The sequence below is a fragment of the Belonocnema kinseyi genome, chromosome 9 (genome assembly GCF_010883055.1).
Source record: "Belonocnema kinseyi isolate 2016_QV_RU_SX_M_011 chromosome 9, B_treatae_v1, whole genome shotgun sequence".
In the NCBI taxonomy this organism is placed as follows: domain Eukaryota; kingdom Metazoa; phylum Arthropoda; class Insecta; order Hymenoptera; family Cynipidae; genus Belonocnema; species Belonocnema kinseyi.
In genome coordinates, this window is record NC_046665.1 from 19681800 (window position 1) to 19701409 (window position 19610).

Here is a 19610-nt window from a genome sequence, read left to right on the forward strand (position 1 = left end):
TTGCTTGCTTAACTGCTCGTGACACTCACATCTCTCGTTGACTCTTACTGACTCGCTCACGATTTCGGAATAGTTCAAGAGATTACTGCTGTTTGCACTCGATTTTCACTCATTTCAATATATCGGATTTTTTTCAAAAGATCAACCCAGATTCGGCTAATTTCACAAAGTTTTATGCTTGTTACATTTGACTTCATACTGATTCCAAACGCTAAAACCACTTGATTTGAGAGTGAATGCCCCCTCGATCTATTCTTATTTCTAATAAATCTGACAAACTTTACCTACATCATTTATTTAAACACTGTATGTTAACACAGTTCCCATAGAACCGACAAGTGACGATCGTACCCACAAACAAAAATAAATTGTCAGGCCTTACCACTCTGACATAATAAATACTCTGGTCTCACTCTTTCCAAATTTCTATTCTCCTCTCGTCTATTTACACGAGACTTGACATTTTCCCGCCCCTGCGTGACATTGGAAAGGGGTGAAGGTTTGGCCAACATTATTTTTGTTACCACTCAAAAAGGTGCCTTCCTGCCCCCACAAAGATGAGAAATAGGTAGTTACTTGACCAACATTATTTTTGTGACCAGTCAAAGGGGTGCCTTCCCGCCCCCATGAGACGTTGGAAAGGGGTAGATATTTGACCAACATTATTTTAGTCACCAGTCAAAAGGATTCTTTCCTGCCCCCATGAGACGTTGAAAAAGAGTAACCTGCAACATTATTTTGTGTATTGCCGGTAAACGGCAGGGAAATTTTCAGCCAGTACGGGCAGTGAACTTTTTGTTTTGTACCAGCAGTCTATCCACTTTTTAAATAAATTTTTTAAAAAATACAAATAAAAAAGCAGAGACTACGTTTTCTTTAGGCTAAGTTTAAAAAAATATGTTTTTCTAAGAATTTTTAATGTAGGAAAAATGAAAATTCAAATTAAGCGTCGATACGAATCAAGATCGATACATATCTCGACTGCCAGCATCGATAACCAAGATAGCGTCTCCCGATTCAAGTGACAGCTGATGTGCCTGAAATTCGGCTTTTTTGTCCACAAAAATGGTTATAACAGCATTAAAAAATGGAGATAAATTTTAATTTATTAAAAAATCATAGAATGTAATTGCGTTTTGAAAATTCAAAATCCATCTGGACGAACTCCCGAATGAAAACGGGCGTTGAAAATTCAAAATAGATTTTCTGATATTAGACAACACATGCACAATTGGATAATTTTCTACCAAAACAATATTCTCTTTGCAATAACTCATTATTTTCTTTATATTTTGATAATTGTTCATCAAAAATTATTTATCAAATATTGAAGTTGAATTCTCAAATGATCCTGGATATATTCCTAATCCTGAAAGCTTGGACCTTATCCCGTGCCTAATCCTTGCTATACTCTCAGGAATTTCCTCTTAACGATAAAGGAATACTTTTACGGTTAAAATGCCATCGTTTGAGAATTAAGTTTGAAAACAGATCCTTTAACGGTTAAAGTGCGAGTCGTTTAACCAAGAATCGTTTCAACGATAAACGATTCTACTTTAACGCGTAGAAGGTACAGTTTAAGGGTGAAAATGGGACGTACTCTTACCGAAAATAATTTTTCGCGCATGCGTGGAATCTCATCATCACGCTTTTAAAATGCAATCGTTTAACCATTAAAGTGCATACTTTTAGCGTTAAACTAGATTGTTTAATAGTGAAACGAATCTGCTTTTAAAGTATTCTACTTTAACGATTAAAGGACCGACTTTATCGTTTGGAGGGAGTTACTGAGAGCGTAAGCCAGACTCCGGTTTCTCAATGATGATTTGATGATTGTTTCTTGTGCATAATGTTCTCCTGATTCCAAATATATCGGGTGCATTGGGATTACGGCCCCAAATTAATCCCCAATAAGCCCTAAATTTTGCGATTGGTAAAAATGGATTTTATAGTTTTCTTCGCGTATTTTTTATTATGTTCTAGTGGCACAACACAATGTATAACAAAAAAAAAGGGATAAGGAAGTACCGCACGACTTTCAGTTGATATTTCAAGAGCCCTAAATGACCCTGAAATTATGCAAGAGAAACGAAAAGAAAATAATTTTTTGTGGTGAATTTGTTTAAATAATATTTGTTTAAACGATTTTTTTTGTCAAATTCAAATATCATATTCATAAAGGCCCAAGTGAGCCTTAACATAGGGTAGAAGAAGAAATTTGATTAATTCATTTTTACTAGAAATGTTTAAACAAAAATTGTTAAAACAATTTTTTTTCATTTTTCATTATCATATTCCCAGAGCCCTAAATAAGCCCTAAATTATTCTATAAGGTGAATTTGCCGTAAAATCATTTTTAGTACGTTTTACAGCAATGTTCGGCCAGCTTAACGTTAAGCTAGCACAAACGCTATTTTTTACAAAAAATAAAAGCCCAAAATTTGGGACCACGGGCCCAAATTAGCCCTAAATGAGCCCTAAATTATGAAATATGTTACATCTCTATACCTTGATAGTATTGTGCCAGCTTAACATACCTAGTTTAACATTATATACAGGAGCGACCCCGGGACGACCGTCTTCTGCATTTTCCGCGCAAGTCTCAGCATATTTCTTGATTTTTACACATGTATAACATACGTGTATATGCGCGTATATAATTTCATTACTTCGATATTCGTGTAGCGAATAATCTCTATTATTCTATCAACGTTACATTCTGTAATTATAGCCATAATGATAGAAATAGTACCGTTTATTTAACCATACGATCTTGGTTAAAAAATTACGAATAAATTTATAATATAAATAGTGTACTTCAATCATAAAGAGTACGAAATGCACGTCTGTCTCCATAAGCATCAACAATCGGATGGTCAAAACAAACTATTGACAAACTATATACTATTGACTACCAGTATTGATATCTTTTTGCAACTAAAGTCTTCTCCAAAGAGGATTTGATTTCGTTCCGCAATTCGCCCATTAAGTGCTGCGTCGAGTGTAAGGTATTTATTTACATTGTTCGTGTAAGTAAGCATACGACTGAACACATAAGTATACGACTGAAAAATGGCTGGGAGACCACCACAAAGATGTTGCTATACATTTGACCAATTATTCAATATACAGCAATTAGCTCTCATGAATGGTGATGAAAATATAATCAAACGGCAAATAGAAATCACCAGACGTGATGAGCGAAATCATTCACCTTTGCACTTAAATGACGATTCCAGATTGTGTATCAACTGTGTGTCAACTGTAAGGTCATGCGAACATTATTTGGATGAGAATGGGCTCTTTTTTAAGGTCCTATTTACTGGTCTAAGGTTCGTAAAGAGACCACGTATTATTAAAAGAACAAAAATTTAAGAATTTTAAGATCAACTTAGACAAGTTAGTGCAAATAAAGATAGATTTATAGATTTAAACAATTTGACCAATGACGCATTCCAGTGTATCACACCTATAACAAAAGAACAGTTTAAAGAACTTTTCACTTATTATGGAGCCGCTGCTTCAGTATGGAAAACTTAGATACACAAGTAAAAACAATTTGTGAACCTGTTTGTGCAAAATGATGCAAGGTTTAAGTGAGGACTTTTCAAAAGTCGTATTTGATTACAAATTCCGACAAACTGTGAGTTCCGTGACAGATTATGTTAGAAAATCATTATCACAAAGGTTCGTTCAAGAGAATATTGGACCTAGATCAATAACAAGGTAAGATTGCATAGATCAACACGTGTCAGAGTTCTCCAATATTTTGTACAATCATCAACCGAATGAAGCAAAAGCTATTTGCTATAATTGATAGTACATATACATATATACATAAGAGTTCTAACTTTCGTGTCCTGCGACTGATTTATTCTGTCCACAAACACAGGCACCTTATGTAACCAACTCTAGTTGTACTTCATGATGGGTATATTTTGGCAATCTTCGGTCCGTATTTTTCAGATTCTCAAAATAACGATGCTAAAATTCTCAGACACGAGTTTCACAGAGATGGAGAGTCATTAAACGATTGGTTTCAAAATTATGACATTTTGTTGGATAGAGGGTACCGTGATGCTGTACCATTTCTATAACATTTAGGTATTGAGCATAAAATGCCAGCATTACTTCAACGTGGACAGAGCCAACTATCCACCGAAGATGCGAATGAATCGCGCATCATCACGAAAAGTCGTTGGGTAGTGGAAAGCAGAAATGGCCACCTTCGATCCGTATTCAAGTTTCTCTCCGACACATTGAATGTGCAGCATGAAAACAATATCGGCGACTATTATCGCATTGCTAGTGCAATATTAAATCGATATCACCCCGTCATACACATTGCAAGGTGCAACTGTCGACCTCGCTCGACTAATCTTACAAAGATGGCAGACTCTTAATGTAGTTCATGCAAGAGTTGAGGTGGAGAATCTTCGGATGAGAAATGGCCAATGAAGACAATTAGATCAACCTGACATTCCAGACTTTCCTATCCTTGATCTGGACTACTTACAGAACTTGATAATAGGTGTTTAGCAAGCTAATCTTGCTCCGTGTTACGTGCAAGATAAACTAATAAGAGAAAATGATGAAGAACTTCAAGAGGCTGAACATGTTAATGAACCAGGTTTCCTGAGAATCAGGAATATTCCAGGTTTAGAAATGATACAAGACATCAAACCTCTATTGCATACATGCCAGTCTGAGGGTAGGATTGTGGACACCTGCACCTATATAGCAAGTATTTGATGGTTTTTGGGCTATGCGGACATTAAGAGAACATTAAGTACCCCGATGACTCCTTATTGAACGTTAGATGCAACTGACAGACAGCAACAAGTACCTGAGAAAAATAATAATAATATTGAAGTCGACGAGTAAAAGGATTATCCTCATAAAATATCCTGCCAATAGATGTGTACACGCGTACGTGCATAAGCCTATGAACAACCCTAGACATAAAACAAAATAACGCAAAGCCACAAGTAAAAATCGGCCCTTTTTAGGACGAAATGGTGTGCAAAGTACAAAAACGAAACCTTCCCGCGGTACACATCGGGTCAAGCAAATGCCGTCGGCGATCATTCTCTCTCCCTCTCCTGCACTCACTTTCTATTTATTTATTTATTCATTGTGTTTTAAGAATGACGTAACTCATACGCCGCGGGGAGGTTGCGCTTTCGGACTCTGCACATCATTTAGCCATAGAAGGAGCGATTTTTACTTGTGGCTTTGCATTATTTTGTGTTATGTTTAGGGTCGTTCATAGGCATATGCACTAGATTGGTTCAAAAACGCTTTTTCTTTTCTTTAGAGGGCAACGATCCGCCCAATTTCATTCCAAATCCGAAAAAAGAAATTCCCTCATTTTTATTTTTTATTTTTCAATTTTAACAGGTGCCGGTTTTGAGTTGAAGCTTCCTATGTAAAATGCAAGGGGAAAAATCACTTTTTTGAGTTTTTGGATCAATTGTTTAGGGTTTGAAAAATGTGACGGGAAAGTATGGGGGCCTGTTGAGAATTATTCAACGAAGAATTTTATGTATCAGACATATGGGGCTGCCACCTCTAATACACCCTCACGAGAACTTGAAAACTATCTTTAAAAGAAAAACTGTCAATTCTTCATGAAATCGACCTTTTCAGCACTGTATTCTCGTTGTTTTTTTTTACTCAAAAGTATTACTATTGGTCTAGTGACATATTTATTATAAATGGTTAATTAATTATTAATTTTCTAAACAAATGCAATTTGTTTAAATATTTATTTTTCTCGGAAATTTGCCCCCCCCCCTAAAATTATTACTGTTAATCTAGTGGAATATTCAATAATGTTGGTTTATTAATTTGTACCTGTTTAAACAAATGTAAATTGTTGGTATTTTTTTTTAAATTCGTTCTTTCACTAAAAATTATCACTATTGGTCTAGTGGAATATTGATTAACCTTAGTTTACTCATTTTCAACTATTTAAAGAAATGAAATTTGTTTGAATAATTTCGTTTCGATTTTTGTTATATAAAAATTATTACTGTCAGTCTAGTGTAATCAATAATAATTAGTTACTTATTAAGCAAATTCCATTTGTTTAAATAATAAAACAGTTACTAAGCGAATGTTAATAACAGTTACAAATTAATGAACCAATGTTATTAAGTATCCCACTAGACTAATAGTAATGATTTTAAAGAAAAAAAAAATTTTCGAAAAGAAAATTATGTTAACAAATTCCATTTTTTTAAATAATTAAAAATTAATTAACCAATGATAATAAATATTCTACTAGACCAATATTAACAATTTTAAGTAAAAAAGACGAAAATACATTGTTCAAAAAGTCGATTTCATAAAGAATTGACATTTTTTGTTTTAAGGGTAGTTTTCAGGTACTCGTGGGGGTGTGTTAGATGTTTCAAACCTATATGTCTGATAGATGAAATTCTTCGTTGGTTAATTTTCTACAGGCCCCCATACTTTCCTGTCCCATTTTTTCAAACGCTAAAAAATTATTCTAAAAACTCAAAAAAGTGATTTATCCCCATGCATTTTACATGGGAAACTTCAAGTCAAAACCGGCACCTGTTAACCTTTAGAGGGCCGGAAAATCTATATTTTGGCTCACAGGGTAAAATTCTTTAATTTTTATTTTCAGATTAAAATATTCATTTTTGTAATATTGTTACCATTTTTTAATGTAATTTGAGTTGCATTGATCCTTCCCAACCCCTTTTTAACTACCCCATATCCCTTAAATTTACTATTTTAACTTTGTCCAAACGATGCCTTGTTTCCAGACGCGCAGGCGCCTCCCCCCCCCCACCCGAAACGTCAGAAAAGTTGTCATGGGTATATAGACTCATCACGAATTTTTTTGACGAAATATTATTCATAGCAATGATGAAAATGCGTGAAAAATAAAAAAGGGAACTTCCAGTGAGTGGCAATATATCTGAAAAAAATTCTCAAAAAGTTAAGTAATATTGAAACTTAATGTCGATGTTACGAAAAATTAAAAAAGCGCGCAATTTTTCATATTCTACAATGACTCCATCTAGACCTAATTAGAGCAAACTACATACTGAAGAGTGATGGTGTATTTACACGCATGTCAACTGGTCGCCAGCCAGACGAAAAGTCATCAGAGTAAAAGAGATAGAGAGTACTTTTCTTCCAATTTTCCGCTCTTTGTTTCTTTTACTATTATGACTTTTCTGCTGCCTGGCGACCAGTACACAGGTTTGGAAATACACCTTTATGCAAACATCATAACCTCGAAAAGTCACAATGTGCAATCTGGTGCAATAGTGCAATTAATAGAATGTAAAATTGTAAAAAAATGTGAATTCAGCTGTACACTAATTAATACGAATGTATTTATATGCAAAAATGGATATTCGTCAATTTTTAATCAAAAGACCACGATTAGAAAATGAAGACGTGAGTAAAAATATCACTTTCACTTACCTTGAATAACACACGTTAAAATTTGCAGAGAATAGTCAAGTTGCGTAATGTATTTTTATGACTTTCGTATATAAATGTGCAACTTTTCGTTTAGGAAACTTCCCGAGAAAAATCTGATCAGGTGCCAGCAGTAAAAGTATCTCCATCTCGGCCCAAACTTGCACGGGTAGCGGTCTATTTTTGACTTTTTTCACCCTCACAAATCTCCCTAATTTTAAATAAGATACCATATAAAAATAAAACAGTCATCGAGAAATTTCCAAAAATTCCACGGTGCGAAAAAATTTTTGAAACTAAAAAAAATATGCCCTAATAATACACATTTTTGTAGGTTTCTCCAAAAGATGTAGCTATCTATTGTCGGAAAAAACCCAACGGCAATAAAAAATATGAACTTCTTTTTGACTCGTGGGTCTGACTCGTGGGAAAGCCCTAGACATTTTTAGAAAACATCAGAGAAAGCAGTACCACAAGGATGCCTCTGTCGATGCTCAGAATTTCCAACTCATTTTTGAAAACAAAAAGGAAAATATTTTGAAGGAAATTGATGAAAGTCAAAAGAAAATGCAACTGGATAATAGACGGAAATTATCTCCAATCATCCGGACTGTTCTTCTGTGTGGCAGACAAGGGATTGCACTGAGAGGACATCGTGATTGCGGTTCAATATTTGCAAATATTGCAGTAGCGAATGAAGGAAATTTTAGAGCACTATTACGTTTCGCTTTGGAAAGTGGCGATAACGATTTACGACGACATTTGGATACTGCTTCTGCGAATGCTACATATTTGAGTCCTCATATCCAGAATGAAATAATAAATGCTGCTGGGAAGACGATCACAACGAAACTTGTTGGGCACGTCAATAAGTCGAAATGTTTTGTGGCGATCTCTGATGAAACCATGGACGTCAGTGGAATTGAGCAATTTTAAATCTGTGTTCGGTATACTGAAAAATTAAAAGAAGAATATCGACTTCGAGAAGATTTTCTGTGTTTCACGCCCGTCAAGGATATAACTGGAAAAGGGCTTGCCAATACACTTCTTACCACCCTAAAAGAGCTGCGGGTTGAATCTACTTTTATGATTGGACAAGGTGAAATTCTTCCATAGATTTTCTAGCAATATTCTATTAGCATTTACATTCAGTTAGCAACAAAAAGTTTCCGAAAATTTTGTCAGACATTCCAAAAATGTTACATTTCGAACACTTATACCACGTTTTACATTTTTTTGATGACATTTTGATTTTCTAAACAACAAAAGTTATGGAAGCTTCTGAGTTTTCAAAAATTATTTTGTAAAAATAATCACAAACTATCCTTGAATCGAAAACAGTTCTTGAATAATGTACTGAACTTTTGGAACGTTAAATTTCTAAAACATTCTTTTACCTTTCTTGTTCTCAAGGTTATGACGGAGCGCGTGCGATGAGCGGATCAGTAAAAGGTTGTGCTGTTCAAGTTCAGAAATCACATCCACAAGCTATTTACCTTCATTGTGCCAATCACAATTTAAATTTGGTCATCACCCACGCATGCGACCTTCCACAAATCAGAAATTGTATCGGTACAATCAAAGCAATAGTAAATTTTTTTCGTCTATCAAGTAAAGCTGGAGTCATTTTGGCGACCCTAATCAAGACTGATTCATAATTGCTCTCACAGTTTTGAAACCTATCTTTCAGTTGACAAAAAATCTGAGTCGAATTTTACAGAAGGAAGATTGCGATTTAAGTATTTGTGTTAACTATGTAAATAACTTGCTTGAGGAGGTACAGGACATGAGAATAAATGTGAATACCACATTTAAAAGTATTTTTGAAGCAGCTACAGAAACTGCAAAAAAGGAGGAGTTTCGGTGACTGTTCCCCCGAGTTGTTGGACGGCAAAAAAATAGAGATAATTATATCGGTGGTCCAGAAGAATACTACCGACAGTCGATTTTCATCCCATTTTTGGATCACTACTGTGAAGAATTGAAGACTAAACTTATTAAACACCGTAGAATCCTTTCGAAAATTCAAAATATATTACCATCAAAATGTGAGCAACTAGACTCCGACAAGATCAAATCAACCGTAGAATGTTTTGAAACTCAGTGGCCGAATAATACCACATCGACCGAAGAATTCCAAGCTGAAATGAAAATGTGGCAAAGACAGTGTTTGAAAATCTCAAACGATAAACGACAAAAAAATTTCATTGGTGAATTGAATCATTGTTGCGAATCCTTTTACCCGACGGTACATCGGTACTTGCAAATTCCTGCGACGCAGCCTATTTCTGTTGCTGCAAGTGAACGCTCTTTTTCTTCTCTTCGGAGGTTAAAAACGTATTTGAGGGGTACGATGGGCCAAGAACGGTGAAATGGACTTGCTCTGCTTAACATCTATGAGGATGTGGAAGTTACTCCTCAAGAAATTTGAGACATAATGGCAAAAACGGCAAGAAAAATGTACATTCTTTTGTGAGCGAGATTCATAAATAAACATACAAGTACGTTAGTTTATATCTATGTACCTATGTTTGATATTTGCTGACACATTGATACCCCCCCCCCCCCCCCCCCCCCGAAATTTTTTCCTAGCTACGCGCCTGCTTGTTTCGTTTGCATACGATTATAATTACAAACAAATATTGTTATAAAATGTTTTGAACGTGAATATTTGATATAACTAAATAAAAATTCATCCCCCCTCACCATTTTTTAATTCTTTTTCTCATTTTACCATTTTTCAGACGAAGCAAACAGGTAGTTTTTAGTTTTCACCCTATTGGAAGGGATGTTTTTGATTTCAAGGTATTTTTTATGTCAGATTTGGATTCAGCGTCAAAAAATAGATCAAAAACGTATATTTGCACTTCCAATTACTCGAAAATTGAATTGGATGACTAAGAGGGTGAGACACCCCTGAAACAACCCCTTAAATTTGAATAACCTCCCTATATAATGTTTACATGATGTAACAAGCTTATATACTATTGAAAAAAAAACATTTTTTTCGAATTCAAAATTTTCAACATTGGCTGTTCCGTGCAGGACCGGGAAGCCAATATATTAGCTCACCCTCTGATCGAGACTTTGTCCATGATCAATCAATGATATTAGATAACTTTTAGCCCAATTTTCTGAGGTCGATTTTCCTCCCAAACGCCCTATAAAGGTTAAAATAAAAAAAATAGGGAATTTCTTTTTTCGGATTTGGAATAAAATGGGGGGGGGGATCGTTGCCCTCTAGCGTGCAAACAAATTTTGCCATGCATTTTTGGACCACTAGGTGCACGTATGCATCTATTGGCATGATATTTTATCAGTATTTATGCGTTTTCCAGAGAAATGTGACAGACAAAAGTTTCAGGGTTTTGAACAAGGATCTGAATAGTGACCTTGAAGGTGGTCTTGACGTTGACCTTAAATGTTATTTCAAGGTCAACTTTTATTTTTCAAATGGAAACCCCTTTTTTTGACACCACCCATCGAAAGAACGCAAAACTTTACGTTCAGATATGCATAAAGGTCATGTGACCCGATGACCTTCGAGGTCATTCTAGGGTCGTGTAAACTCAAACAAGGTCTATATAGTATATATACTATACATAGTATATACACTTGGGTAAGTGTAATAATGCATGCATGCAGGCATCACTATGTTTGTACAAGCCGCATCATTGCGATTTATATGATCAGTATTGCAGCCTTATTCTGCTGCGAAATGCATAAAAACCTTAACTTCGAGCGGCTATATCTGAAAACTCGAGTTTGCTGGACTTAATGCTCCTCGAGACTTTAATTCTACACATCGAGAACTACCACGAAGCAAAGCTTCAGACAATTTAGCCGAAAACCATTTCCCATACTAATTCTGCGGGGTCCTTTAGCAAAATTAAATTTTCTTGAATTAACACACAAAAAAGAGTCCGGGACATCCGTTAGCATGTTTACTATCATGTCCCAAATGTTTAAGACAAAATCTTTATTATTGTAGGAAAAAAGCCGAGGGAACCTAACACTGGGAAAATCGATCATTTTCTAAGTATCACATGCCCCTAGCTTATGTACGTTTTTTCACTAAAACTTCAAAGTAGTTTACCAATAACATTTAGAGTAATGTATTCACTTATCGGCATAAAAAAATTCTATTAATTACATCAAACTTAAAAAATAATGTGATATTTGCATTAAAATCATATTTACATTTGATTCAAAATAATCCTCGTGAATTTGTCAAATTCCCACCTATAAAAATATCATAATCATTAGTGCTAATGAATATTCTCAAAAATTCAGGGTTTAAATAATTTTACGAAAATATTTCAAAAGTTACCATGATAAGAAATATAAATAGATTTTTATTATCCATAACTTTCAGTCGGAAATCCAATTAGACTTCAAGATGATTTCACTAGTTGCTTCTTCCTATTGGTTTTCCTAACTGGTTTTGAAGAAAAAAATTTTTTGAAGGTACCCCCCTCATGTTTATAATTAACAATTAGGACGACTTCAAAAAACTTCAACAATTTATTTCCATAACCAGTTGGAAAAACTAGATGGTAAAACCAACTGGAAATCCAACTGGAGAATTAGCGTGATAATTCAGCTGGGTTAAAAATAATTTGTATGGTTTCAGATGTTTTATATTCTTTTATTTCATTTATATTCGGCGAAAACAACCTTCTAGTTGTAAAAACAACTTAAACTAGTCGGTTGTATTTGTTTAATTCGTTACAATGTTACAAGATATGAAACAACATAATATTTCATCCCATAATTTGCGTTTTTCGTTGTCCTAGTTATCAAACAGTAGTTATTTTTCAATACCACAAAGAGCTTATAAATTTGGATATATTAAAAAAGCCGCGCTATAAAATATTATGCTATAAAAGTTTTCAAATATAAGTCGACTTGAAAATCATCAAGATACAGACAGTTCACAGGTAACCTAAGAATCGTTCACGACATCACGTTGAAAATTTGGAAAATTAAATAAGAACCACTAAGAAACATTTGTCTGGTCCTCAATTTTTACAATTATAAAAAAAATTTGACAAAAATTTACCTTCTCATTTAATTGTCCAAACTTTCAAATCGATATCGCATTTATTGGCAACATTAATAGTATTTTTTAAAAATCTGAAAACAAATTTTGAGGTTACGCTCACATGGGCTTAATTGATATAAAAATTGCATCCCACATTTTAGAAAAAAAAAACAAGATCTTTGGAGAAAACTACACAAAGAAAGTAGCTTCACGCACAAAGATAGTAGAAGAAAGGCAGAAACTGAGAAAACGAGATTGAAAATATTGAAAATTAGTTAAAAAAATTCAAATGGTGGGGACCCTATTTGAAAAATTTTGCCTTGCAATATGGGAGACAACATTAGAGTCTTAAGGTTTTGTGCTTGTGTATGGTAAAATGTACTAAAAAGTAATAAATCCACATAAAAAACAGACTAGTTTGGTCGAGAATCGAGGAAATCGATCAAGGATCAAGAAAGAATCAGCTAATTTCAGGTGAAATCAACAGGCATCAATCGTACCGATGCAGCTCAATGCGCGCGACTGCAAAAAATGTCCCTGTGCGTTCTTGTGAGTTTGGATTCGATTCTTCTCTTATTGACAGAATCAAATCAAGTCACGATTCAAATGTGGAATCACATGAATCGTGGGCTAATTAACGGACTAAATATTCTCACGTAGAATCGATTTCCGAGTGAACGGCTCCTCCGAAAGGAAGTAAAATAACTGTGAATTGGATTATCCGGCGTTCCCTGTGACTGTACTTGGGGTTTTATGGTAGTCATTTGATAAACCGTTTATTTTCTTATTTCGACTGATTAGAGAATGATTTTGCCTCCTCATAAAGCAAGTGTTAGTAATATTTCTGGATGTTTAATCATTCACTTGAAGTGATATATTGTGAGAGTAATTTAAGGGAAAAAATTATTTTTTTGGTTGGATTTTAAGACAATAAGATTTCTATTGTCCAGTAGAAAAAGAAGTAGAAATTGTCCTTTAAAAAAGGTAGACAGTTCGACAAAAGAAGTCGTAATGTAGATTGAACTATGAATGAATCAGTCTTAATTTCCAAAATGAGCCATTCATGTATAGTATTGTTAATATGTTTCTTAATAATGAATTGGATATTTTTTTAAACTAAAATAAATAGAAAGTGACAAGCGCGCACGTGACTTTCTAGTGATGAAAAATTGCTACTCCTAATATCTCCATAGAGATTGTATTTATAACGCAGAGTAGCCACATTGATTAATCCTCGCAATTCAAATACAGGGATCACAGCGCAAAATGAGCTGAAAAAAGGCGAAATAGGGTAATTTTCTCACAAAAAACAGAGAAAAAATAGGGGAACGATTAAATATTTATTTTTACATGTCGAAAAGAACTAAAAATATTTTTACAAGAAATGTTACATTTTTAAATAATTTTCAATGATTTTTCAATTATTTCTGCCATTAAAAAATTTATTTTTAAAAATTGGATATACTTAGGGCGTCGAAAATACATTCACAGTGATATAAAATAGCCCGAGACAAAATGAAATTAGTTAAATACACAATTTATATATGTATATTTATGTATATTTATATATGTTCTTTTATTCTCTTCTGTAAATTTATAATTAAAAAAGTTTTTTATTAAAAAAATAGTTCTCTTATTTGAATCTTTTTTTATGTAGAAAAACACCTTTTTTAGGACTGATTCTTTTTCGTCGCGTTTTCTACGTTCCAAAATCTCAAACAAATGACATCCCAAAAACCCTACATCACTCAAAAAAAATTTCCAGAAAAGCAAAATGCTAAAATGTATCTTTGCTTCAAATTAAATGAATTTCCGACTCGACATATTCAACTTTTCTTAAAATGTGGGCATGACCCAACCTAGCAAGCAAATATCTTGAGCTTGAAATCGTTACATTTTTTTTTATTAATTTTTTTTTCACTTTTATCGAATACCAATCCACAAGTTTGTTTTCCCCCTCAGCTCAAACTATTTGATTTATTTTAGCATTTTCATTCCACCCTACTCTTCAATGCTCTTAAACTCAAATAAAAAATTGCTCAAGTTAGAACATTTAATATTGCAGTTGATGAATTTGAAATAATCCGTTTTTTAATTAGGTATTTAATTTTGTACATTTCAACTAAAGCGTGTTCATATTTTAATAATTATTTAAAAAGTACTATATATTTTGTAACTGTTTCCATATTCTATAATTGTTTTCATTATTATTCAATGATGGTTACACTAATTTCAGAAAATTTTCGCACAATACAAATATTGTATTTTTAAATATCGTATATTTGAAGATAAAAGGGGAAGGTTTTTGAAAATAGGGGAAAAAGACAAATTTCAAAAAAGGGAAAACTAAGAAAAAGGGGAGGACCCTGCACCCTGCAAATAGATTTTCCCACTTGAAACTCGAAGAGAGGGGATTCTATCTTGTTACGAAGACGATATTGTTTCAGAATGAAGTCGTAGATTAATATAGGTAGCTAATTACGTGTAAAAATAAACTTATTTCAAAGTGCTCTACAAGATGAAACCATTATTTTACCTATTTATGAGACATAAAATATTCTCTTTTAATCTATAAAATTTTACAAATTTTAAATCTCTCATAATTTCATGTGATAATTAAAGTAGTGGGAAATCAGTGTGTACTTTTGTTAACGTTTTATTTAAAAGTTTACAATCTAAACATGTAATAAAGGCGCCCAATTGTTTAACATTTAAGTTTCATATAGCTTACTTAAAATTGGTTTAAAATACCGAATTGAATAATCGAATAAAGTATTGATGGATACGAAATTTAATGTGCCTTGTAAATTTGTTAAGTACTAAATAACCAATCACTGGCAAGGACAGTCCGTATAACTGAAATCACATAAATAATAAAATCTCCCATTCCCACGAGTTTTTTCATCTTTTAAAAATTAAATTGAAAAATATTTCAACCTAATATCGATTTATTTCTCGTATAAATAAACTCAGTTTAACGTCTTCTACAAAGTGGAATAATTATTTTCCGTATTCTAGTCTCATGCAAGTTTTCCATTGCATACGTTTTTTTTAACCTATCCCAAAAAACTGCTGGTCAAGTGGATACCCTGTATCTGAAACGTCATTTACTTTTTTTCTAATAATGTATTCTACTGTGTGTTTACAATGAATATAAAGAATTCTTTTAATAGTAAATACCATACAAGATAGCAAGAAAATTTTTTTTTTAATATCATACCTTTGTTTCATCAATCCTATGGTCCGAATTCTGCTGCTCCGCCGAACTCCAGAACTGTTGGATCCGCTTTCCGAACCCGTCGTATCCGTACTTCCACTTCGACTTCTGAATCCGCTTTTCTTCTCCGCTTCATTCAGACCAATTACATTTTTAGCATCGGAGCCAAGTTCGGGCAACTTATAGCTATTTGCTGACAATAAAGTATCACTACTGTTCTCGCTACTGCTAGACAACTTAATATCTTCAAAGTCCGGCTTTCTATCTATCTCGCTGTGTCTGGAATGTTCCTCGATATGCTGTGAGCGATCTGTCTTCTTTTGCATAAATTCATTCCCAAATTCTTGACTTTCTCTTGACTTAGGAATATATCTAATTTCATTATTTTTAGAATCCAAAGTATCATCCAGATCTACATTCTTGGTATCATTTTCTTTAATTGAATTAGAAATAGATTGATCTTCAATGTTTAGTCGTTCTATCTTATCTAAAGAATTTGTTTCATCATCATGCGTTAGAAGCAAAATTTTTTTCGTGAAGACCGTTGAATTTTTTACGCAATTTTCCATGCTACATGAAGCAGTTGACTCTCCTGGTTCTTCTGAAGTTTCTCTACTTATGTCTGTACTTCCTTTGAATTCACAATCATTCCTGAGCGAGTTTGTGTCACTTGATACTTTAATAGAATCAGCTTGTGAATAAGCTACATGAATTGGAACAGAATCAACATTCATTGCCCCTTCATCGTTATTGAGCAAACTAAAATCAGTTTTACTAGTTTTGGGAAAACTGCAATCGCTAAGAATGACATCTTGCGTTTCTTCATACTGTGCAATACTCTTAGTCTCGGACGTAAGTTGCTTTTTATCATTTGTTAATCTGCCACTACTTTTCATTTCAGGACTGTTGGATTCAGTCATCCTTAAACTGCCAACACCTTCTTCGATGCTGCGAAAAACTTTTGAACTTTCATATTCCTTTTTTGGGGGAGTTTCCATGTCAGATACCATCAACATCGACTCAGTTCCGTCCTCATTCTGTATCACAGTAAACTCGACCAAATTTTCGCCGAGGAATTCTGGATCGTTAACTAGTAATACTTGCTCAACAACTACGCTGTTCTGTTGCACGCCCACGTCCTTTGTCATTTCTTCAACATCCATTTCCTCGCAAATTATTGTCTCTTCCATCATATCCCCAGACCACACTTCATTAGACGTAATGTCACCAGGAGACTCGTGATTCATATTCGAAAGACAAATGACCATGTCTGGAGGACTTTCTTTCTCTAAAGGGAGAATTGAACTCTCTATTTTAGTGTGAATATCATTCTCTCCCTTCAATGACACGATCGATTCAGCACCCGTATTATCACAAATAATGGAGCGACGAAATATATTGATCTTCTTTTGAACAGCGGAAATGGTCTCTAAGGGTTGTAGCTCTTCTATTTCCTCGTTACCATCTTTAGAGTCGTCTGAGTTATTCGAGCTCGTTTGCACAGCATCACCATTCACCTTTTGTTCCTGTTGCTGCTTTTTTGCTATTTGTCTACTAGATTTTCGGACAGCTACAAATTTCTGTGGAGACTTCATACTTGTTTTCGTTTCATTTTTTCGTCGACGAGCCATAATGTGAGCGTACAATTACACACTTTCTGATCTGCAAATTATAATTACAATTACTTTAATAAGTGCAAAAGGGTAATGTTTTACTTAAGCAGAGATCGTGACCTGTGTGATAATACGTTTAAAATATTGGTTCCTCAAAATTATTTCAATAGATTGAAAAGGAAAAACATCAGATAAAAATAAACATTAAATTAATAATTATAAACGAATGCATGCCTTTGAGAAAAAAAAATATAAGGATAGGTTTTAGCTTTGATTACCAATAACCGATAGGTTCTTGATGGTAAGGTATATACTATACTTATAAAATATAAACTACATAATACATTACTCTTTTATATTTATTAAAATTATATCATTTATAATTATTATAACTATAATTATAAATATATATACATAATATTTTTAGGTTGCAAAAGTAGGAGAGAATGGGGCAAACCTAAACATTGGGATAAAGGTAGTAATGCAACTCAATCATCTGGAACTTTATTTTTATAATTGACTTTTGCTCGAAATGACGCGAGTTGTGCTGGAAATGTAAGGATCAGCTAAATATTGTTAAAAATTAGGGCGCAGAATATATATAGTTAAGTAGGGTAGCTCAAAAAACATCAGATTTTAAATAATTATGACGCACCGCGATATTTCTATTCGTAATATTGAAAAATGTTTAATGTATGAACTTCAGCCGAATTGGGCTATGCGGAGTGCTCAAGAAATGCGACTAAAGCTTTAAGGCCATGTGATGAGTATAACAGCTGATGAAGTCAGTCCTAAGATCAATATTTTTTCATCCATATCAGGGGCGGTCAACGCAATGGGAAGTAGACGGCCGCGTACTATTATGATTATATTTAGTTCGCAGACCAATTGTACGCTCGCTGCTGTCGTCAGCGGGTGAACGGGGCAAGAGAAGGTTGACTTTTCAAATCGAAAGCGTTGGCGGTCGACTGACCCTGGAATTTGAAAACTGTCATTTGCGACTGACAACCTGAAAAACTTCTGTTTACAAATTTTCATTTGCGTATTGTCATACGAAAGAATTAGTGCAAAATAATGGAAATATGATTTAAAAGGCATTAGAAAATGTTGCTCATCTGTCTTTTGTCTCATATCCTTCAAATTTTGTTTAAAGTCTTTCGTTTTCGTTTAATTATAATAAAACGAAAACACATAAAATAACTATATATACATATACGTGCACTGACACATGCACATACGATCTAGTTCACAGACCAATTGTACGCGGCACTAGCTCTCAGTATCTATTGCCGCCTACTTTCCGTTGCGTTGACCGCCCCTGATCCATATCGAAAAATAAATACTCGCTGCGCTAGTGCTGCTCTGAAACAGCTGAAACGTATGTCAGAAGCGTGCTATTTAATGATATAAATTTGTTTATTTGTATCAAAAGTGCAAACATTAGTTGTTGGATTATTTGTGTATAATGTTTGTGACCAATTTTGGTTGTGTCGCCCCACTTTGCTGAATATAAACCTTAGAGTTAGCCCATTGACAAAATTTAAAATTCTTTGCAGTGTTCCACAGCACGATCGGTATTTCTCTTATAAAAATTTTTTTTTTCATACTACTAATTAGTTAGGACCAGAGACATATTCCTTCGTGCCCTCTATTTAGCGTGCGAAATTTTAAACATGATATCTCCTTCCGTGTGGACGTAAGTGGGGACAGAAAAGTACCGATCTAACTTCTACTTGTATTTTCTTCCAAATTTTTTTTCTTCAAAATTTCCTTCAGAACAAAGCAGAGACATGGACTTTATTACCTCCTCTTTCATTTCCCAAACTTTCATAGCGATACCCCATTTCGTTTAGACGTAAGTTGGGAAAGAAAAATTGAGAACCAGGTTTGGTCATGTGATCCTCTCATCACATAGCCTTAAAAGAGAATATATCTCGAATAAATCAAACATTTTAGTGTCACGTCATGTCCCGAGTTTCATTGTTTTTAAGTAGTTTTTTCTAGTTTGTAATAAATAAAATATATTAAAAGAATAAATCTCGTCATTTATCATTTTTTGATAATTTGGTTTTGAAGCTCACTTGTAAGTACACTAAATACTTATGTATTTAGTAACTTATGAAAAAATATTTTAAATGATAATCAAAATGGGAAGAAAACTGAATTGAAACATGCTTTGACATTGTAAATAATTTCTCTATATTTCATTACTTTTATTAAAGGTTTTGTTAGTAAACCTACTTTATGAAACAGTTATTTCTAGTAATAAGAG

The 19610-nt window shown here is 33.8% G+C and overlaps 1 protein-coding gene across 11 annotated transcripts in view; it reads right to left on the reverse strand.

Annotated features, from left to right (window-relative positions):
• Positions 1–19610, reverse strand: part of LOC117179443 — a 267984-nt gene that overhangs the window by 151071 nt on the left and 97303 nt on the right. For all 11 annotated transcript variants that reach the window (XM_033371257.1, XM_033371255.1, XM_033371252.1 and 8 more), the window contains one exon: positions 15729–17387. In XM_033371257.1, the coding sequence (XP_033227148.1) occupies positions 15729–17356 (1628 nt within the window). In that variant the 5' untranslated portion in view covers positions 17357–17387. The remainder of the gene's footprint in view (positions 1–15728; positions 17388–19610) is intronic.